Source organism: Diospyros lotus, chromosome 6, assembly GCF_014633365.1.
Source record: "Diospyros lotus cultivar Yz01 chromosome 6, ASM1463336v1, whole genome shotgun sequence".
In the NCBI taxonomy this organism is placed as follows: domain Eukaryota; kingdom Viridiplantae; phylum Streptophyta; class Magnoliopsida; order Ericales; family Ebenaceae; genus Diospyros; species Diospyros lotus.
Window position 1 is genome coordinate 5,279,740 of NC_068343.1, and position 16,534 is coordinate 5,296,273.

At 37.3% G+C, this 16,534-nt stretch overlaps 3 protein-coding genes across 16 annotated transcripts; 2 read left to right on the forward strand and 1 right to left on the reverse strand.

Moving 5' to 3' along the window:
• Window positions 1–55: 55 nt before the first annotated feature.
• Window positions 56–1,029, forward strand: LOC127803765 (uncharacterized). Its single transcript, XM_052340237.1, has one exon. The coding sequence runs from the start codon at window positions 202–204 to the stop codon at window positions 820–822; it is 621 nt and encodes a 206-aa protein (XP_052196197.1). The 5' UTR covers window positions 56–201; the 3' UTR covers window positions 823–1,029.
• Window positions 1,030–1,239: 210 nt separating this feature from the next.
• Window positions 1,240–6,589, reverse strand: LOC127803764 (chloroplastic group IIB intron splicing facilitator CRS2-B, chloroplastic). Of its 5 annotated transcripts, none has more exons than XM_052340232.1 (9): window positions 6,324–6,583; window positions 5,888–6,091; window positions 5,694–5,778; window positions 5,510–5,577; window positions 3,613–3,663; window positions 3,434–3,507; window positions 2,238–2,296; window positions 2,059–2,135; window positions 1,240–1,622 (listed from the first exon to the last, which is right to left on the reverse strand). In XM_052340232.1, exons 1-9 carry the CDS (start codon window positions 6,339–6,341, stop codon window positions 1,506–1,508), a joined length of 753 nt encoding a protein of 250 aa, XP_052196192.1. In that variant the 5' UTR covers window positions 6,342–6,583; the 3' UTR covers window positions 1,240–1,505. The 5 variants fall into 5 exon arrangements, with proteins under 5 accessions (XP_052196192.1, XP_052196193.1, XP_052196196.1 ...); XM_052340233.1 differs by lacking the exon at window positions 6,324–6,583 and adding an exon at window positions 6,212–6,282; XM_052340236.1 differs by having other exon boundaries at window positions 1,241–1,622; window positions 6,503–6,589.
• Window positions 6,590–6,825: 236 nt separating this feature from the next.
• LOC127803993 (plastidic glucose transporter 4) lies at window positions 6,826–16,236 on the forward strand. 10 transcript variants are annotated; one of them, XM_052340684.1, is made up of 15 exons: window positions 6,826–6,898; window positions 6,982–7,129; window positions 8,151–8,265; window positions 8,547–8,614; window positions 10,291–10,423; window positions 10,506–10,605; window positions 10,704–10,816; window positions 11,364–11,457; window positions 11,574–11,727; window positions 13,084–13,230; window positions 13,327–13,400; window positions 14,468–14,556; window positions 14,653–14,767; window positions 15,188–15,397; window positions 15,992–16,236. In XM_052340684.1, the coding sequence occupies exons 2-14, from the start codon at window positions 7,048–7,050 to the stop codon at window positions 15,383–15,385; spliced, it is 1,482 nt and encodes a 493-aa protein (XP_052196644.1). In that variant the 5' UTR covers window positions 6,826–6,898; window positions 6,982–7,047; the 3' UTR covers window positions 15,386–15,397; window positions 15,992–16,236. The 10 variants fall into 10 exon arrangements, 3 of the variants coding, with proteins under 3 accessions (XP_052196644.1, XP_052196643.1, XP_052196645.1); XM_052340683.1 differs by lacking the exon at window positions 6,826–6,898 and having other exon boundaries at window positions 6,905–7,129; XR_008023642.1 differs by lacking the exons at window positions 6,826–6,898; window positions 15,992–16,236 and having other exon boundaries at window positions 6,905–7,129; window positions 14,468–14,560; window positions 15,188–15,208.
• The last annotated feature ends 298 nt before the right edge of the window (window positions 16,237–16,534 follow it).

Below are 16,534 nucleotides of genomic sequence, written 5' to 3' on the forward strand. Positions count from 1 at the left end.
ATGGCAAACGAAACCCAAGAAGGGCCCACTCTCCTCTCTCCCAAGAAGGGCCCGCTCTCCTCTCTCTCTCTCTCTCTCTCCATTAGACCGTTGTGAATGATAATCTTTTTATAAACAAAGTACGACTAGTCCAAGAACCCACTAGTCTTCAAACCTCTCTGCAACGAAGGAAATAGAGCAAAGCTTCTATTTTCATCAATAATGGCAGGGGCTAACGATTGTTTATTCACCGCCGTCGATCCTAAATCTCTGATCTTATCCCAATTCGGGGACGAAGACAAACCCAATCTTCTTCAGCTCACTACAGAGAGCTTCATCATGGAGAGGGGACCAAGGTACAGAGCCTACGCCGAACTACGAGAAACGAAGCTGCGGATGAAGAACATGAGACAGCAAGAACCGGAGCCCAATCTCTCCCCGCCCAAGAAACAAGTCAAGTTTCAGGGCAGCTTTCCGGCGCCGCCCAGCCGGCGGAAAGGGTCCTCCGTTCTGGCCCAGTCGGTGCCCGACTTCTCCGCGGCTCTGCGCAAGGAGAATAGGAAGCCAGCGAACGCGCTGCCGCCGATGATGGAAAAATCTCTAACGCCTCCGGCGGCCTTGAAGAATGCGAAGTTGTACGCGAAATCGGGGGGGAGTAAGTCGGCGAACTTGGCGGAAAAGAGAACCGGCGGCCTCATGGCGAGGAAGAGCTATGCTTATGCTGGGATTGAGGAATTGAAGCAGCTCTCGTCGGCGGCCGCGAATGCGATCAACGGCGAGAACAGGGGAGGGAAATCCGGTAGAGGCTTTGCCAAATCTGTTGTTGGCTACAGACAGTATTGAATTTGATTGTTACTCGGGTTTCGTCTGGAATTTTTCTTTCTCGTTAATGAGTTCTTTTGTTCTTTGGTCTGGTTTGGTTTGATTTTCCAGAAATTTTTTGGGGATGTAAAGATTTCATTTGTGTTTGACAATATAATACAGAAGTATTCTATACTTTCTGAATTTCTTTAATGGTGATTTGGGTGAGGAGGAGAGGTTTCTCTTTTAGTTTCTGTGCTTGTATTGATTGCTGGATTTGCAAAAGGATTGAAATGCCCGAAATTTCTCACTTTTCTTTGAATTTATGGGGTGGGCAGTGGACTTCTAACTTAGCATTGGTGATATCATTTCAATTTTTCAGTAAAATAATAAGAAATCAATCTGTTTTTGAAGTGTTCCCGTTCCAAAAATGACTTCAATTTGTAGCTTAAATTTCAAAACTACAATGATAAGGATGAAGATCAAGAGATGGGTTTCAAACCATTGAATTGCAAAGCAGTTGCTGCAGATATGCCACAAACAGAGAAGGCGATAACACAAGATACTAGGTCATAGAATTAGGGTACAAGGTATCAATCAATGAGTTTGTCTTCAAGAAATCCAAACGTCAATTCAGAATATGTATTGACTTCTGATCTAAGACAGGATGTGATCACAAAATGAATGCCCACTCTTGTGTTTTTAGTGAGTTGTGGAAGTGCCACTTAAACCTTGTGATATTTGTACTTCTGCTCCAGATTGAATTTAGTTGTGCTGCTGTTGAACCCATGGAGTACCACATTCCTCACTGCATCAACCCCTTGCTCTAATGCTGCATCCACCTGTCCAGATTAGCCATAGTCATTGGAGCTTCATCACTGTCTGACAAACTTGTGTGTGCGCGCGCGCGCGCGTGAGGGAGAGAGATGCACAAACACAATCAAACGAACGTGACAGGAACTTGTTTGAGACTGACAAAACATTTGCAACCCATAATTTGAAATGTTGATGTAATCATTTCAACTCATAAATCCAAATAACCACATTTGCTGCACTCTATATAGTTTTTATCCTCAATTAGTGTCATACTTGAAGAAACATTACGGGGAATATAATTTGCAAGAGTCTCTGAAAAAGTGCAGTAAAAGGGACCTACTAATGTGGTTCTGCGGCGAATACAAACTTCTTGAATTGGTTTAGAGGCAGAGAAAGAGATGGAAGGGCTGTATCCAATTCGAACAACTATGCACCAAAAAAAGCTAAAAGAATTATCTGTACCTGTTGCCGTTCCAACGAACTAAATTTCTGGAGAAGAAAAGCCCTCATGTCCATTGTACCGGGTGGGTTTCCAATCCCTATGTGCACAGAATTACTTTAATTAGGAGACAATTACAGTACAATTCTGCAACTTCATGGGAAAGGCATTTGAAATGAGCTATGGTATACAAGAAACAGACCTATGCACAACCGTGGAAATTGACGGCAACCGTCCAGATGGTCTATCACACTCTTCACCCTGCAATATCAAACCCAAATATAGTGAACTTTCCATAAATAAAAAGAATGTGAATGATTTCTAACGTCGTTATGCATAGACAGGCCAATTATGTTCTTTGCTCCTGCAGCAACTAGGAGAGAATGATGCAATCTAGGCAAGTCTTGGACACCACAAAACAAGGATCAGCCTATCAGGGTCATAATCAAACATAACATATGGCTTGAGGATAATAATCTCCTTTCTAATATGGAAAGGTCAAAAAACTTCAAGCTGAACCAACCAACCAAAAGGTCAAGAAAGTAAAAAAGGAGCAAAAAGTTTCAAGCCACAAAAGGTACAAGGATGAAGAGCGTACCAACCAAAAAAGAAAGGATTGAGCAATAAGTAAAATAATATAACCTAGATTTCAAAAAACCATAAGCTTTAACCTCAAAAGGAATGATTACGTGTTCATCAGGCAGCCACACCCAAATAATGAAGATGATGATCTTTTTGGTGTTAGACACAACAGGGAAGCAAATGATAGTTCAAGCCACGGATAACATGGTTCTTTTGAAGTATAGCTTCAACAAAGAACTAGGAGGAATATCCCCTTCTAAGGTAATGGTAAACAAGTCCTCACTTTTCAACAATCTCCCCTAGTTCCGAAAAACCTTCTAATCCTGAGATTTGTTAAGAGTGATGGATGTTTAATAGTTGATGCCTAGCAAGTTCCACAAATTCATGATAAACTAGTGGAGTTCATTCTCATTATACCCAACCTCACATTATTTAAAGACAAATTCAGTGAACACCTTTAGCTTAGCCTGTTTTGACATCGGAAAGGGCATTTTTTTTTTTTTTTTACCAACCACCTAAAAATTGTGAAATTAATCAGCAGAGTTGTTGCTTGATTAACAATTTCATCTGGACGGTTGGAATTGGTTTTAATCTAGCTGGTTGAAATACTTCTATTCCCAGAAATATTAGAAGTTTATGCTGAAAAAAAAAAAAGGAATGCTCTTTAAGGGCACAAGCAGGCATAAGCTGACCATGTAACCATACAAGGATATGCGATTAATTTACTTCCAGAAAATATGATTCGAAATAACCAAACTACTATTGATAAAGAAAGAAGTTCATTTCTACTATAACCAATTATCTACAAAACAGTACCCGGTGTGATGGCCATGCCCTCCTTTTGGCTGAATCCTTAAAACACCATTTGGTAGGCTCATCTCATCATAAACCTACATAATCATAAATCGAAAACATTAGTATAAACATTGCTGAAAATCATTGAGATAAGAAATTAATTACTCGTGTAAACCTAAATCTGCTATGAAATTGCATACCAAAAGGATATGACGCAAAGGCACTTGATAATATGCAGCAAGTGGCCCAACCTAAAATGAAAAAGATAATAATAAGAGAATTGTTAGGATTAGGAGCTCTTTTGATAACTCAAACAATAATTCTTACTGCCAATTCTCTCAACTCCTCACCCGAAATGAAAACCAAACAATAGAAATAAGACTGAAATTTAAAGAACAGAATTTAAAGGAATGAAAATGGAAATGAAACAATCAAACCATAAGAAGAGACAAGCGATATATCCTGGTTCAGATTGCAACCCTACATCCAGTCTTCAAACACCCACCAAGAGCAGCCTTCTCTATTACCATGAATGATCAATACAACAACTTGAGTAATTTCTCCTATTCCCGAGTACATCCAACACTCATTCTCCAAGATTACAAAGCTATCTTGCTCACTAGCCTTTCTCTCGGAATGGATATCCACTCGATACAATAGAATGAGAAAATCCCTCTCTCTTGGCTACCCCCTTCCCTCTATTTATAGAATAGGGCGGACATCCCAATGAAGATTTTAGATAATTACAGTTTAACTCCATAACTTTCACTAATTTCACATGGGATATAATTTCTTATCTAAATCTTCAATAGTCACTTATGAGCACTGTCTTCACTGATCTACTATGGCTGACTTTATCCTATACTCGAGACTACAACATAACAAGAATTACAGTTAGATTCCACTGAAGGATATTTGAAGAAAGAAAAGAAACAGAGGAAAGAAAGTCCATCGATATCAACATAGTACTAGAGACAAAAACATGAAGAAAAAACACAATTTGTGGATAGGGGCGCAACCAAACAGATAAATAAAATAATTAAGGAGGTCATATCCTTTCATGTGCACATAATGCCTGAATCAATTGCAAGAATCATCATTTTTAGAATATCAATCTAGATTGTAGGATAGTAGACAGCATCGCAAGGTCACAATCTGAATCTCAGTCATACACAACCCTACTTAGCCCATTATACATGTGGCCTATCAATTTTTTGTTTTTGGTTTTGGGACTTGTGGCAGAATGAGACTATTCTCAAAATTAAGAAAATCAAAACATTTGGAAATTTGTATGGTCATTGGAGGACAAAATTCAAAAGTTTTTTCAAACTGCCTCCTGACAAAGAGCGGTCCAAGGTTTGCAGCAGCATAGCATTTCTTCTTCTTCTTTATTTTTCTGTTCTTTTTTCTTTCTTTCATCTGCTTCCAACTTCTATTGTAAGAACAACATTTCTTCTTGTTCTTTTTCCTCTTCTTTGTTGCTCAATATTAATTCTTCTTCTTCTTTTGAATGTCGACAGTGTTGTGCACGCGCGCTTTTCTTTTAATACATGAGTTTCTACTATTATTATTGTTGTTGTTTGCTTTTCATCTTTGTTTTTCATGGATTCAAATATTAAACTTTATCTACTTTTCGGGATATTTCTACTTTTTGGCTTGGGTTTTGCATAATTTGAGCTCATTCCTCATATATTTGTGAGTATATACAATATATTCTGCTTTTGATCAGATATTACGATTCTCAATCTGATCCAGAAAGACCCTTCCCTCAATTCTAGTTATGACCCTGATTTTGACAACCAGCATCATATTATCAAAAGATCTCCAAACTATTGTTTCTCCACCCAAAAAGTCTCTGAATATCAAAATTAATCCAGATAAAAAAATTTGAAGTGTAAATTAAATGAGAATACCAGAACCAAAACAAAATATCAACTGGCTGTTAATACAGTCCAGCCTTCTTATCATTTAGATAACTACTGCATAGTAATAAACACTCGAATTTAAGCACCCTTCATGGCTCTAAGTGCTACCCTTAATAATTTACGTAGTACACTAACCAATAAATTAAGAACTGAAGTGAAAGTTAGAACATACTGATTCTCCACTGAAATTCATGTAGGCTTGAGGCTTTGCCAGCAGAATTGGTACCTCCCCAATTGAACCTGCACTGATTGCACAAAGTAGATTTGAATCGCTATTAAAACTCACCAGAAGATGCAAAACTGTGATCAGAATAAGGTAAACAAGGACTGCAGAATAGGTATAGCCCCACAATTACCTATTCCAATCAAGGCCTTTGACTGTATGGTATTCAACCCAATTCCCTCTGCTTGAGAAATGTGATCAATCATTTCAAAACCAACCTAAGATACATTTTCACAAAGACATAACGACGGAAGACCATTGGAAATTATAGGAAAAGCAAGCAATTAATAAGAGATGGAGCAATTAACTACAAGGATGCTGGATTACATTGTGCCTAGTTCCATGATACTTGTTGCCAGGGTTTCCCAATCCAACAATTAGCCATGGAGTATATTCCACCTTAACTCCATCCGGACCCGGTAATGAAGCCGATACACGAAACCTTGTTGTAGCTAATTGCCTTTGATTGATGAGAGGGTTTCTTCGAAAGGAGATGCAAGTTTTAGGGGCATAAATTGCATACAACATCACCTAATTCAAAAGAAACCAAAAAAACGAAGAAAATGAGCATCAAAATCAGTGAATAGTTGGAAGAACCAAACGACCATTGCATGAATGGACTTAGACTTAAAACAGATAAACCATACCAACCCGTATACTGTACATAAACGAACTCCAGCAAACTAACAAGCGAGATTTAAGCGGCTTACTCTACACTGTAATTTGTAAAATTGCAAAAATTTAAACGAGAAGTTGGTAATACTAAAACTGAGTCGGCCATTAACTTGGGATGCCCAGAACTTGTCTTCGGAAACAGAGCCAAGAATACAAGATTGACGATGCAAGCTACAATTCTTCAGTAGGAAACGAACCCGAAATGGTGGTTCGCAGAGGGGAAGCTTTGAGGTTTAGCAATTGAGAAGAGATTTGAGACCGACCAACCTTCTCTGATTATCAATCAGAGTCCTGGATTTCGCTTCGTTTCCGCTCGACGAACTCTTGGAGTGAAAGATAATTACAAGTTCCAAACAAAACAAATTAATTCTCCACGCAAGTATAGGCATAGATACAAATACCACCTTTGGTGGGCTTGCTCTTGGGCCTGGGACGAGGCCTCAACACATCGAGTGGATTAATTAATGGGCCTTCCTTTTGGAGTCATTGATGGGCCGACAGTTCTGACAGTGACATCACACGGCAAAGGCTCATTGGTGCGTCATAAAATACAAGGGAAGGGGCAGCAATCGGAAATCTATCAGAAATCTAATTAATTGAATTATTCAACGGACAGTGTGATTTTAACTTAGTTTTAGCAAAATTTAGCCATTACTATCAGAAGTAATTTCCATTAATCTTTTCGATTTGTTTGTTTGTCTTTTCCTGCTATTTGCAATAACTCTGGAAGATGGAAATTTAATCAGGTTTTGGTAAAGCGTGAATTCAACTTTCAAGGAAGAGTCTCGGATTGGATCTTTAACTCTGTGAGAATGGAGGCCGAGCTTGCGCGCGGCGTTGAAGGAGTGTTTCGGTCTTCGGCCAAGGCCAGATCAGTCAGAGCTCAAGCTTGTGGTATGTTCGTCACTTCCACTTCGAAATTGGTTTCAAATCACTGAAACTTCTTGTTTCTTCCATTAGCACCCACTTCAGTTGTTCTGTATTTCGTTCAACTCTTTAGCGTTCTTGGTTTGGTAAAGCGATCGCCGTGTCTCTCTTGGGAATACAGTAGTGATAGTCCTGGAGTCAAATTTTCACTTTCTCATGGATAGGCTCATTATTCTCTTACAAGAAGCAGCAGAAGGTGGGAGTGGAACAGAAAGATTAACAGAAATGAAATTAACAATTTTCTTGTACAGATAAAAGAAACGGTGATAAGAATGAAAAGGTAGTATCAAGAAGGTTAGTGGGCCTGAAATCATGATGTTGCATACTGAGTAGATCTATTGCGCATAGTTCAAATGAGGTAGGTTAGTTGTGTAGTTAGTCGGTTTGGATTGCCGAAGCGGCTTAAGACTTTGCTTGACTAGCTGCATTACCAAATTTACCAACAGTCACAGTTATGTTTCAAGATAATGATGCTCAAATTCAAAAGTTGATGATTCATTGCTGTGAACTGCATATACGAAAGTAAAAATGGACCCTTTGTTTATCTGAATATTGATTCAGACAGGTGACAATGAAGCTCAACAAACCCTAACTCTTAACTAATTTATGGGACCTTCCCCTTTTCTCAACAATATTGATCCAGAAACAATGTCAGTTGCAATGCTGCATTCCGGTTGGGCTTTACTAATGATGTTTTGCATTTGCTTCATGTTGATATGGGCTTCCAATCCATTGATAATTGATTTCACTGAAAACTCTTTTGTGAAAATGATGGATTCGGACATTGATTTTTGCACGGCCTAAAGAGTTACAAGATCAGTTCATACCTCATTGTGTGGCACAGGATGATTGGATATGCACATAAAAGTGATCACAAGATTAGAGTTCTTCTATACCTTCCAAATGTTTTCAAATTTTTCTGTCATGGATCTGAAGCCTTAGGTTATTCACTCACTACTTTTAAAGCACCATGTGAATTGTGTTTTAGGAGGAGATATCGAGGATGTGGCTCCTGCCAAAATCCAACACAAATCTTCTGGATCTGTCCTGCCATATGTTGGTGTTGCCTGCTTGGGTGCCATTTTGTTTGGATATCATCTAGGGTATGTTTTAATTTAATATAACCCTCTTCTCTGTTATTCAAAGCATTCCGGTTCAGAAAATTATTTTCAACCATTATTCATGCAATATTTGGCAGTCCAATTGTTCTTATAGATTTCAAATATTGGCTTTGGCATTTCCAGTTGTTCTTATAATGTGATATCTGCCTCTGGCATTTCTGAACAATTTGTGAATCTTTTAGAGAATGTTGTTGTAAAATTGTTTCACAAATTGTTCGCTTAAATATGCATGAGTTGCTGTTAACTGTGCTCCTGTACCCCAGGGTGGTGAACGGTGCTCTTGAGCACCTCTCCAAGGATCTTGGGATTGCTGAAAACACTGTCCTACAAGGTAAGTTTGGAATATTTGATAACCATAACAATATTACAACACTATTATCTATCCATTAAATATGCAATTTGCTGTGGTTTCTTCTGGCTAAAACTCACTATGACTAACTGTGAACCTCTAAACACTTTTCCCTATTTTATAGTCATATTTTGAATTTACTTGCGATTATCTGTTCGCGTATTCTTTCCTGCAAGTGAACAGAATCGTAACAAGTAATATAATGATGAATAAAGTATCGTTCCCACGAGATTAGCTTTTGTTCCCTACTTTAACCACTATTAACTTTAATAAGCCACACACAATAAAACAATTACTCACTGTAGGTGTTATATTAATTAAAACTGAATGGCTAACTAAAAACGCAAAACAACTCCTTGGATTTTTAAATGCAAAAATCTAATGCACTAGGGTTCATGAATCCACCGTAGTTCTTCAATTGGTTTAATCTTCTAGTGATCAGGTTTTATAATTCTTGCTTTGAGCTGCAAATCGATGATCTAAGTTAATCAAAGCCTCTCTCGATGGTCAATCGAATCTATGTTTACATATGAGATTAATTATTCTAATTAACCTACAAATATACAAACATGCATTTATCCACAATGATCATCTAAATAAGATTTTACAAGGCATAACAGTATCTCTACCTATTATTGAACCTTATATTATTTATTATCAAGTGCTAATCTATATTGAATCTCTCGAAAGCAATATAAATCACAAACACGTTCTAATGGTGGCCAAGTATCAAAACAGAATTAGTGCATAACAAACGATCAACCCGAAAGACAAGAATATGATAAAACCCGAATACTTTTAATTAAACCATCATTGAACTAGGTTTCATCAATCACCCTAGTCACAAGGTACTTAGCCTAACATAGTTTCAACCAATGAAAAAATAATAAAAACGGAGTTCATGATGTTGGAGAGAAGAAAGAACAGAAAAATACAACAAAAACTGAAGTTCTTCAAGAAAATCTTCCTTGACTTGCTGTCTTCTCTCTCTCCAAAAAACTCCCAAATCTTCTAAGAATCCTTCTTTATATAGTGTTTTTTAGGTTATCAAAGTTGTGCACCTTCAAGGAGTCCATCTCCACTTGATTTGGAATAAAACGGGCTTAAAACGGCATTTTCGCGAAGTTTTGAGCCTTATCGCGACCTTATCACAGAATGCTTGCCGCGGTAAGGCCGTGAGCCACAGACTACTTTTCTAACCACGACCTTACCACATAATGCTTTCTGTGGTAAGGCCGTGAGCCACATAATACTTTTCTAACCACGGCCTTACCACAGAATGCTTTCTGCGATAACACCGTGAGCCGTTTCTCCTTGATTTCCAACACTTCACTAATGACGTCCTCCTTTCGATGCTTTGCGATCTCATCAACCTCAATCCCAAGGTGAACCTTTGATCTTGCCTTTAATGCCAGTTTAGTTCCAAAAAATGCGACAACATCATCACTTTTTGCTCCAAATGTCTTCAACACGTGCTTCACCTCTACATAACCACATATAGAACCAAATCAAGTAGAAATCATGCTCATTGAATGTATAAATGCTAAGTTTATAAACCAAAATAAGTGTATAGAAGACACTCATCATTATCCATGAACTATTTTCTATTGTATGGTATGTGATTACTTTTACAACTTCACACTGGCTGTTTTGAATAGGATGGGTAGTCAGCACACTTCTTGCTGGTGCCACTGTTGGGTCATTTACTGGGGGTTCTTTGGCTGAGAAGTTTGGCAGAACAAAAGCTTTTCAACTGGATGCTATTCCACTCACTGTAGGAGCTTTTCTTTGGTCTGTTTTTGTAATCATAGTGAAGTTGTGACCTTTGGTTAATCTAATAAAAACCAACTCACATGGTGTTGAAATGATTCAGTGCAACAGCCCATAGTGTGGAGACAATGATAATTGGGCGTATGCTTGCTGGTATTGGAATTGGTATCTCATCTGCTATTGTGCCACTGTACATATCTGAGGTAGTAACATTTGTTTTCTAACTCCTGTCTTGTCCGCCCCTGTGGAAGTCTTCTGACTGTCATTTTGTTATTCTTCTGACACCTCTTTTAACGGTTAGATATCACCAACTGAAATTCGGGGCACACTTGGATCAGTGAACCAACTTTTTATTTGTATTGGGATTCTTGCTGCATTGGTGGCTGGGTTACCATTGGCAGGAAATCCATCATGGTATTTTCTCTTTACATGAAATCTAACTGACAGAAACGAATATTTTAATCATCAATGACAATACTGTTGATATACATTGTCAGGTCTAATACTGCATATGCATATTTTATCTGTTTTCTTTTACCTGATAAATTGAGAAATGTAGAGGATTGTATAGTTCTTCCTGATTAAATGATAATCAGTATGGCTTTTGAACAATGGTCAATCTTGTTAACAAGTAGATGTCAAGCTTCAAAAATGTTATAGTGGCACAAGGAACAAAGGCAATGTAACAAAGTAGGAGCCAATAGAAAGGCTAGGATACTGCTGCTCTGATATATTGTGGATCAATTTTTTTATAAAAACAATGTAATTGACTTGAGCTATGTTAAAAGAATTTATTTCATATCATGTAAATAACCTTGGAAATTCAGTTTATGCCAACCAGTAGGTGAGAATTTTTGTAACTGTGTAGTATCTGGTATCCCTAGCTGGTTTCTATACAACAGCTTTTCTTTTGTCATCATCCCTGTTTTGCTTATTCTACTCTTTCTCCATCTTTTATTAGGTGGAGGTCAATGTTTGGTGTTGCCATTATCCCCTCTGTTTTATTAGCATTGGGCATGTCATTTTCTCCAGATAGCCCTAGGTGGCTTTTTCAGGTTTCTATGCTACTAAATCATATTTGGTTGTAACTTTTTCACATGCAATGTTCACATCATGAATTTGTCTGTGCATGCAACGTGCTTATTTGGTCCGTGGTGTACTTTCTTTGAAGCAAGGGAAACTATCTCAAGCTGAAATGGCTATTAAAACACTCTTTGGAAAAGAAAGAGTTCCAGAAGTTATGAATGATTTAAATGCAGCAAATCATGGTTCTTCAGAACTAGAAGCAGGATGGCTTGATCTTTTCGGTAGCCGCTACTGGAGAGGTATGCCAGAACCAATGGAGATCTTATATGTGGATTTAAGAAAATATGATTATTATGTATGGTGATGCAAGACCCATCATCTAGATACCCAGGATAATCAATTTTACTTGCTCAACTTCCCGCCATTGCCTAAGAGTTCAGATAGCTCTGATGTTTCTGCCTCCCTAAAGTTAGCATTGGTGTAGCTTCAGTCTCTCAGCTCCTTGGGATTAAATAATGCCACTGCCACCCAATTTATACCAAGCAATCAACTGTTGTTTCTGTTAGTCCAAAAGGAAACCAGCCAAAATCAGAAGACCTAGGCATTCCCCAGAGCGGCACATAGGATCTGATCCTGCTTTGAGAATTTAAATGTTTAAGTTGTGCTATTCTTAGATATGCTATTTCCGTAAGTTTGACTATACTGATAAAGTTATACTGATAGAAAATTCAGTTCTATGTACCTCATCTTAGATGCTAGTGTTCTGGCTACTGGTGTAGAAAAAACTGAGGCACTTACAAAGTGGCTCAAAGTTTTCAAAATCTTTATCGTGCTAATGTGGTGATACATTTTGTGTATCAGCAATCAAGTGTTACCTTTTCTCTCTGTGCAGTTACTTCTCCTCAATTATTCATGCATGTTTGAATATGCTACTTTTGAGACCCATCTAGTGGGATTAAGGCCTGTGATTGTTGTTGTTTGAATGCTACCTTTTGAAGTAATTAAATTTTCCCATATGATTCAATATGTGAAAACTTTAATAAAAAAGGTTCCTTTTCATGCTTTAATCAGTGATGTTTGTTATACTAATGCTCATAGTAGTTCTTTCATAGATACAGGCATACAGCATTAAAATATGCTCAGATCATTGGTACAACTGGACAGCAAAGATCCACCTGGGAAAAGACCCATGTCTTTTCGATTAATGATCTTCAGCTTCGGCTCTAGATGTTAAGCCGGGCAATCCCTAAGTTTTCTGGATAAAATATTTGTCGAGGTCATATCTAATTAAGTCATGTAATTGATATAGACCAGGTTTATAGTTGTCCGTCCTTGTTAAAAGTCTTTAACCAATAAATTGAAGCATGTAGTATGGGGAAAAGGTGCATTTTGAAGCTGAACATGGTTGGACATAATGATAGTCACTATCCACTTAGCATTTGTCAGCATACTTTTTGCATCTTTCAAGGTGATTTTTATGCAATCCCCACGTGTGGTTGACTTGCGGATCACGTCTAAAATTGTTGATTTCATTAGATCAATGATTTTAAAGTATTATCTAGTAGTTACTCTGCCTTCATACCTTATCTTCTAGTGGTCGCTGATTCTCCAGTGCAAGAGGCACTCATTACTTTGCATTATTTGTCTTCCTGCAGTTGTCAGTGTTGGTGCTACACTTTTCTTGTTCCAACAGTTAGCTGGAATAAATGCTGTTGTATATTATTCTACCTCTGTCTTTCACAGCATTGGAATTTCGTCTGATGTAGCTGCTAGTGCTCTTGTTGGGGCGTCGAATGTTTTTGGTCAGTTTCCTGCTCTTTTTCTGTAGGTGGTTCATGAAAAATCTGATTCATATTTGGCAATATAGTCCATGCTGTTGTGTTTTAATCTTCTTGCAGGTACAGCAATAGCATCCTTTTTGATGGACAAACAAGGAAGGAAAAGTCTTTTAATTACAAGCTTTACTGGAATGGTAATTCTGTTATTCATTCCATTGTCAATGTAGTGAACTGAAAAGCTTGATTTTCTAACTACCTTCCATGGTTAACATTTTAATTTCTCTATGAAGTTTTTTTATTTTTTTCTTAAATATTTCTTGTCTTCTTCAAGCTAATGAGTTTTCTAGACTTTGTCCATCCCAAGTGCATGGTAATCTGTGGAAATATTTCCCTCCTTCATCCTGTGTATTATGGAGTCCTTAGCCCAAATATGAAGAGCTGGCAACCTCCATTTTTAATTTGAAGGAGTTAGCGCAGGTGCAGTAATTGCTAACGAAGTAGGATAATTTCCTTTTCAAATTGAAGTAGTGGTTTCCTGATCCCAGTAATATTTTAGAGGCTTCATTCTTTCCATAACAAATTCTGGGGTAAAGCAGGCCTAAGAAAGTATCAATCTGGAGTCTCCAGTCAGAGACACGTAGTTCCAGCAAGTTCAGTTATGGTAACATATCTATGTATGCTTTTATATGACTGAGAAAACATATGTGAACTATCTTTTATATATTTTCCTCGGCCAAAGTTGCAGGGATTGCCTTTTGTTTTCCTTCCTGCAAAGTGTTTCATCTATTTCATGGTTAGATATGTTTCTTGATCAGTTATATATGAATGGTAGAAAAAACAAAAAGAAAAGCTGTAAATTTGTTTAGTCTACTAAAAAATATGTTTTCAGGAGTGGGTAGGATTATTGTCAATGATTGGCCAGCTAGAATCCATGTAGCCAACCCCACCTAGTAGGATTAAGGCTTGGTATGTTGTTGTCACCATTGGAGTGGGTATATAATTAAAGAAAGATTTGGTCTCCCATACTGAGGGTAAAGAAAACTTTATAGTGTCTAGTTTTTTGTTGTTACTGCATGGAATTGTTGTTATTTGGTAGACTAACATCTCTGGAACTATTTTCCATCAAGCAGAATATATTTCTGTATTCCTTTTGGCCGTGCTTCCATTTTTCATACCAAATTTGTTACTAAAAAATTGATTTCAATTCTCTTGGTTGTCTCTCTGTTCAATCATCCTTGAATTAAAATTTGAAAACAAACAGGCGGCTTCAATGTTGTTGCTTTCCCTGTCCCTCTCTTGGGAGGTTCTGGCACCATACTCTGGTACCCTTGCGGTTCTTGGGACTGTTCTGTAGGTTCAATTTCCTTCTTGGTACAATTACATTGGACAATTAACTCATTTATGTTGTACAAGGTCTAAACTCAGAGTTTCCTTTCCTTTCAACAGTTATGTAACGTCCTTTTCACTTGGTGCTGGTCCGGTGCCTGCTCTTCTACTTCCGGAGATTTTTGCCTCCAGAATAAGAGCAAAAGCAGTTGCTTTATCATTGGGTGTGCATTGGGTAAGTCATTAACAAGAGAAGCTTTCATCCGTAGTTTCTTTGCTTTAGGAAATCAAATGGTTCAGAAATCACACTGTTACCAATCATATGGAAAAGAAAAACTATGCTACTATATATATCATCCTTTTATCTCTTCTTTAAAAGGGAATGCAGTGTTTGTTTAGGTACTAGATGGAAGATAAAGCATTTAAACTGCAAACTCAGGCAATTTCTTTTGCCATTGATCATAACATCAAATATATCCACACACGAGATGTTAATGACCTCACATTAGTGTGTCTTATTAGACAAAATTATAACTATTACCTTCCTTATGCTCCATCTTTGAAATTTCTCAATGATTAGGCTGTGAGAAGTGAAGTAATATTTCTATCAACAATGCCTTCTATTTACGAATATTATTATTTTCTTGTTCAACAGATTTCCAACTTTGTGATCGGGCTGTATTTCTTGAGTGTTGTAAATAAGTTCGGAATCAGCTTAATTTATTTGGGCTTCTCAATGGTCTGTCTTCTTGCCGTCTTGTACATAGCTAGCAATGTTGTGGAAACAAAGGGGCGTTCACTTGAAGAGATAGAGCGTGCTCTCACTCCTGCAAGACAACAACGTTCTGTGTAGTAGTATGTTAAGGCCTTGTTTGTTGTAGCTTAAAAGCTGTAACTTCTGCTTCTTAGCTTCAAAAAAGTTGGGATATAGTATTTGTTTTAGCTTATAGAATTCTAATTTATAGCTTCTACTAGATTTTAGAAGAGGTAGAAGCTGGCTTTTTCAAAGCTGGAGTACCCCAGCTTTTACAACTTCTGCTTAAATAATTACATTTTTATGACAATTTTACCTTATTTTTAGCAAAGAATTACCCTCTTGTCTACGCAATCATGGATTTTTCTTCTCCACTGTCATCTCCATTTTCAAATCTTTTCCTCTCTCTAGTCATCTTCCTCTCTCTCTATACTTTAATTAATTTTTTATAACACTTGAAACTTATACATATACACTAATTAATTTTTAAATTATTATTCTATAACTACTCAGGGTATTATGAACAATTATACAAAAATAAGTTATTTTACAGCTTATGGTATCAAACACCACAACTACTTAACTACAACTTCTAAGAAGCTGTAGCAAATAGATTCACAACTTATTCTAAGTTTTAGAAGTTATAATCTAAGAAGTTACAAACTATAATTTCTTTAATTAAGTTGCAACAAACAGGGACCTAAGTCGACGACTCGTGAGCCTTCTCAAGGTTACTCCTCTCTTCATGCGATCATGTCTTAACATAGTTTTTGTCCCTGGCGGCATTGTCTCCATCGTCTTTTTCTTTATTTTTTTTCATTTTTGGGCAAATAAAACTACTTGTAACTAGTCTTTTTAGAAAAAAAAAACTCGAGATATTTGTTTTTACTGGGTTTTTCAAGGTTGTGTGAAAAGACTAGGAAGTTTATTTTTGCCATATTACGCTTCATTCAATCTCTCTAATTACTTGGATTCGAATGAATATTACATTGAAATGCGCCGTGCTACATGTGAAATCATGGATAAGGCAAAGCTTGGAAACAAATTTACTTTTCTATATTCTTAAATGTAATGTTTGATTCAGGTTTATGGCAGTTTCCTGCTTTTCACTTCAATTTTCTGTAGCAAGAAAGTAGGGAAGAGCCAACCCTCTTCTGTTTTCTTCCCTGGTTTGATGCCACAATTGATACTAGTTAAGCCAGTTGGTAACGTATCTCATGAATACCAGTCAACTTCATGGTCTGCACA

Excerpts from the sequence above, each read along its gene's own strand:
- LOC127803993 (XM_052340684.1), top strand. The coding sequence starts at position 7,048 with ATGGAGGCCGAGCTTGCGCGCGGCGTTGAAGGAGTGTTTCGGTCTTCG. Across the intron at positions 7,130-8,150 it reads AGTCAGAGCTCAAGCTTGTG|GAGGAGATATCGAGGATGTG; the intron begins GTATGTTCGTCA and ends ATTGTGTTTTAG. Across the intron at positions 14,768-15,187 it reads TATCATTGGGTGTGCATTGG|ATTTCCAACTTTGTGATCGG; the intron begins GTAAGTCATTAA and ends CTTGTTCAACAG.
- LOC127803764 (XM_052340232.1), bottom strand. Across the intron at positions 2,136-2,237 it reads ATTTCCACGGTTGTGCATAG|GGATTGGAAACCCACCCGGT; the intron begins GTCTGTTTCTTG and ends CTGTGCACATAG. Across the intron at positions 1,623-2,058 it reads GTTCGTTGGAACGGCAACAG|GTGGATGCAGCATTAGAGCA; the intron begins GTACAGATAATT and ends TAATCTGGACAG.
- LOC127803765 (XM_052340237.1), top strand. The coding sequence starts at position 202 with ATGGCAGGGGCTAACGATTGTTTATTCACCGCCGTCGATCCTAAATCT.